Raw genomic sequence first — 3,917 nt, 5'->3', positions numbered from 1 at the left:
GGCAGCAACAGGGCAAGCACAAGATCACGTGATCAGTATACCAGAATACCGAGAAGCACGGACTGGTATGATGGTATGATCTACCGAAGGAGTATACCAAATGGAAGGTATGATGAGAAGGTATGATGACAAGGTTATAAAAGGAAGAAGGATTCTGGTCATGTATCTAGTCTTTCCTTAATCGCGCTCAATTTCAATTCATTCAAGATCGTTGTTACTAAGATACTTACTTTGGGGGTCAGTAAGACTTCTTACTACTAGTGGTATACTTCGGTATAGCTCTAGTAGGCGTTGCCTCTGACCTAGTCGTTGTTATCATTCTTACCCTGGAGAACTCCTACTTGTTGTGTGTCCCTGCGAGACCCCTTTTATACTTGTGAGAGGTCGTTCGAGGAAGAGCCCTTCGCCAGGTAGGCCGTTGTCTCGAGAAGAGGAGACCCGGGTCAGTTAGACCGTCGCGTGCTCGTGAACGACATAGAGTCAGGAAGACTCCTTGATCCTTCCCTAACCACCACTGTTAAGTATCGACGACTACGGTTGGACCCAGCGCGTAACAGCTTCACTGGAGAAACCGTTCCGCCGGGCAGATTCTTAAGTCCGTCGACTCCGTTCAGTCTTATTGGTTACGAGATATGGGGGAGGTCCATCAGCGGGGCTGGGCTGGACAGGAAATGTGGGGGTGGAAGAAACAAGTCTGGGGAAGATGCAAAGATATTATCTTTACGGAGGAGGTACAGTACATGTATATATGTATGGACATGAATAACGTGCTATATAATAATCATCATTGGTATGTAGTTAATTAATAATTAATTATTATTATTAATTGCATGGAGAAGAAAAATTGGCCCCACGTGGATGGATATCCGGATGTTTGATCTGATCATCATCGGACTTAGATCTGGCTTTATATGTTCTATGCTTTCCGACCACAGCCCCAGATTTATTGATTCGATCCATGTCATGACAGATATGACAGATATGACAGATATGAGGGCCTTACTTACCACTGACGCCTCTCTCTCCTCTGGCTGGTTCCAATCCATCGTGTCAGCACATTGATTATTATACTCTGGACTATTCGGAACATACCGACTTGCTGCTGCTGCCCCATCTTTTAGTTGAACCGTACGGGGTACTCTGCCCCACGAGGTGTGCTCATACGTGCCAAGTCGCTCGCTGCTACCGCATGCCGAATCAATTGATTCGAATTGAACGTATCTACCTGTCGCGATTCGTTGATTCCATTCGTAGCGTTGATTCTTCTAAACTGTTACCAACGGACTTAGAGATAGTCCCGGAGATAGGAGTCTGGAGGTAGAGTTCTGGGGTAATACCCAAGCGGGGTAAGAACTGCTGTCAGCATTAGCATCCCATGGCCATGCAGTCAGACGTGTCCACTGAACAAAGAACAAACATGGCTTGACTGCTATTCGGATAAAACGTCCTGGGCGTGTAACCGTGTTGGCGATAGTGGGTCTCTCTCCGACTTTATCTTACCTACCTACCTAGTATATAGGCATTAATATACCCCAGATTCTACCTCATTCTAGCCCAAGACAGACGCTGACAGACCGCTTTGTATTATTTTCCAGTTTCAACAATGCTGGTCGACAGATTCGGAGACGTCCTCGCGCTGATGCAGCTGCAACGCGCAGTTGCTCAGTTCGGGACGGGCAATATCATCCTGTCTGTTGTTGTTGCAGGGCTGGTCGTGCTCGCGGTCGACTATGCGTGGATGCTGTATCTGCATTTTAAAATGGTCAGTATACATACAAACTACTACACCATGTTCTAGTGAGCTGACGCCTGGCAGCCCCCTGGACCACTCCCTCTCCCCATCATCGGCAACACCCATCTCCTCCCGGACTGCAAACCATGGATCTACTTCGAGAAACTCTCCAAAGAATACAACGCCCCGCTCATCACCTTCTGGATCGGCCGCAACCCCACCGTCTGGATCTGCGATGCCTGGTGCGCCAACGAGCTACTCGACAAGCGCGCGGGCATCTACGCGTCGCGCCCAAGGATGGTCGTCTTCGGCGAGCTGGGCACCGGCCAGACGAACCTGGTCACCATGTACTACGGCGAGCGGTGGAGGCTGCACCGCAAGCTGACGCACATGGGCGTCGGCCTGCAGCAGGTGCGCAGCTACCGCGGTTTTCAGAACGACGAGAGCAAGGTCGTTGCGTACAACTTGCTGTCTTCGCCGGAGGAGTATGTCAAGCACTTTGAGCGCTACGCCGCCAGCGTCGTCTCGATCATTGGGTTTGGTCGCCGCATCGCTAGTTATACCGATCCTATCATCACCGAGGTCATTGCTGTTATGCAGCGGGCTGCGGATTTGAATGTGCCGGGGAAGAAGTTTCCTATGCTGATGGAGACGTTTCCAAGTGAGTGCACCTATCACCAATCCAGCGCTCTCTTTTTGTTTTGTCTGTCTCTGACTGTACAGTTCTCGCCAAATTCCCAAACAAGATCGCCCCCTGGAAACACGGCCTAGGAGCCCGCAGCCGCGGCCGCAGCTTTTTCTACGCTCTGGCCGAAGAAGCAGCCAACAACCCCAAGCAGCCGCAGTGCTACGCCAGGAAACTGTTCGATGAGGCGCCAAAATACAACCTGACGCCGGAAGAGATCGCGTCGTTGGCCGGCAATCTGTTCGGTGCCGGGAGCGACACATCTAGTTCCACGCTGATCACGTTCGTGCTGGCCTGCTGCGCTTTTCCGGAGACGCTGCCCAAGGCCTGGGAGGAGCTGGATCGGGTGGTTGGTCACCATCGCAGTCCGACGTTTGACGACGAGCCCAATCTGCCGTATGTCAAGGCGTTTGTGAAGGAGGTGTTGCGGTGGCGGTCTGTCGCTATCATTGGCGGGCAGCCTCATGCTCCAATACAAGATGATTATTACAAGGTAGGCAGACCCATCTGGCTGTATAAGTTGCAGACGTGCTGACGATCGTACAGGGCTGGTTGATCCCCAAGAATACCTGGGTACAAGGCAACGTCTGGGCGATCCACCACCACGAGCGCGAATTCCCTGACCCAGACCGATTCATCCCCGAGCGATTCATCAAAGGCAGTCCGTACAACCGACCGTTCCCTGGCGAGAGAGGATACATGACATTCGGCTGGGGTCGACGCGTGTGCAGCGGGCAAGGGCTAGCGGAGCAAGGCACCTTCATCACCGTAGCACGGTTGCTATGGGGATTCAAGATCGAGAAGGCGCTGGACGAGAACGGCAAGGAGATCCCGGTCGACATCTTCGACTTTACCAACGGGCTCAACATGCGCCCATCGCCCTTCAAATGCCGCATTACGCCTCGCAATGAGGACATCCGGGCGGCTATTGAGCGGGAGGGCAAGCAGGCGCTGCAGGATCTGGCCCCGTACGAGGGAGAGACCAAGTACCGGATGAGCAAGTTTTATCAGCAGAATACGTTGAGATAAAACCTATCTTGACGACTGTCGCTACTACTCCTACTGTCGCTACTACTCCTACTACTTTGTTATCTAGTATTCTGGACAGACACAAATGCCGATATCTTAACCGGTTGGATGAGTTGAGTAAGACATAGCATAGGCAGTGACGGAGCAAGTGGAGAAACGGTCAATCGATGCAAAATGGGTAGGAATATGATGGTATGGTACCCTATCAGGGATGATGAACCTGAATATCAATCAGTAAGGGACAGAATTGTGGCAGTCAGTCACATTTGTAGGCATGTTATGCATGTACTGTACCTAGATAGTAAGTACTACACAATATGCAAATACAAAAATTTCTCAAAAAGACAGACAGACCAGACAGACAGATAACTTGATTGATTTTTGATTGATTTAAATAAAATATTCTTCAACATATTCTTTTTCGTCATTCCTTCCTTCCTTTTCCTAACCCTTTCCCTTTCAAAAAGGAAA

The 3,917-nt window shown here is 50.4% G+C and overlaps 11 protein-coding genes across 11 annotated transcripts; 6 read left to right on the top strand and 5 right to left on the bottom strand.

The window, feature by feature from the left end:
* Positions 1-414: 414 nt before the first annotated feature.
* Positions 415-762, top strand: T310_9325 (uncharacterized protein; the record flags this gene model as incomplete). Its single annotated transcript, XM_013468224.1, has 1 exon — positions 415-762. A coding segment is annotated over one exon (348 nt), but the record flags the coding sequence as incomplete, so codon positions are not given.
* Positions 763-809: 47 nt separating this feature from the next.
* Positions 810-1,265, bottom strand: T310_9324 (uncharacterized protein; the record flags this gene model as incomplete). Its single annotated transcript, XM_013468223.1, has 1 exon — positions 810-1,265. A coding segment is annotated over one exon (456 nt), but the record flags the coding sequence as incomplete, so codon positions are not given.
* Positions 995-1,321, top strand: T310_9323 (uncharacterized protein; the record flags this gene model as incomplete). The annotated part of the gene is made up of 1 exon (XM_013468222.1): positions 995-1,321. A coding segment is annotated over one exon (327 nt), but the record flags the coding sequence as incomplete, so codon positions are not given.
* Positions 1,322-1,597: 276 nt separating this feature from the next.
* On the bottom strand, positions 1,598-1,987 carry T310_9322 (uncharacterized protein; the record flags this gene model as incomplete). The annotated part of the gene is made up of 1 exon (XM_013468221.1): positions 1,598-1,987. A coding segment is annotated over one exon (390 nt), but the record flags the coding sequence as incomplete, so codon positions are not given.
* T310_9321 (uncharacterized protein) lies at positions 1,641-2,117 on the top strand (the record flags this gene model as incomplete). The annotated part of the gene is made up of 1 exon (XM_013468220.1): positions 1,641-2,117. A coding segment is annotated over one exon (477 nt), but the record flags the coding sequence as incomplete, so codon positions are not given.
* On the top strand, positions 1,802-2,503 carry T310_9319 (Cytochrome P450; the record flags this gene model as incomplete). The annotated part of the gene is made up of 1 exon (XM_013468219.1): positions 1,802-2,503. A coding segment is annotated over one exon (702 nt), but the record flags the coding sequence as incomplete, so codon positions are not given.
* T310_9318 (uncharacterized protein) lies at positions 1,988-2,680 on the bottom strand (the record flags this gene model as incomplete). Its single annotated transcript, XM_013468218.1, has 1 exon — positions 1,988-2,680. One exon carries the CDS (start codon positions 2,678-2,680, stop codon positions 1,988-1,990), a length of 693 nt encoding a protein of 230 aa, XP_013323672.1.
* T310_9317 (uncharacterized protein) lies at positions 2,398-2,952 on the top strand (the record flags this gene model as incomplete). The annotated part of the gene is made up of 1 exon (XM_013468217.1): positions 2,398-2,952. A coding segment is annotated over one exon (555 nt), but the record flags the coding sequence as incomplete, so codon positions are not given.
* T310_9316 (uncharacterized protein) lies at positions 2,500-3,051 on the bottom strand (the record flags this gene model as incomplete). Its single annotated transcript, XM_013468216.1, has 1 exon — positions 2,500-3,051. A coding segment is annotated over one exon (552 nt), but the record flags the coding sequence as incomplete, so codon positions are not given.
* On the bottom strand, positions 2,864-3,421 carry T310_9314 (uncharacterized protein; the record flags this gene model as incomplete). The annotated part of the gene is made up of 1 exon (XM_013468215.1): positions 2,864-3,421. A coding segment is annotated over one exon (558 nt), but the record flags the coding sequence as incomplete, so codon positions are not given.
* Positions 2,937-3,446, top strand: T310_9313 (cytochrome; the record flags this gene model as incomplete). Its single annotated transcript, XM_013468214.1, has 1 exon — positions 2,937-3,446. A coding segment is annotated over one exon (510 nt), but the record flags the coding sequence as incomplete, so codon positions are not given.
* Positions 3,447-3,917: the final 471 nt, after the last annotated feature.

This window comes from Rasamsonia emersonii (genome assembly GCF_000968595.1).
Source record: "Rasamsonia emersonii CBS 393.64 chromosome Unknown ctg1118621762058, whole genome shotgun sequence".
Lineage (NCBI taxonomy): Eukaryota > Fungi > Ascomycota > Eurotiomycetes > Eurotiales > Trichocomaceae > Rasamsonia > Rasamsonia emersonii.
This window is presented reverse-complemented; position numbering and strand designations above follow the sequence as displayed.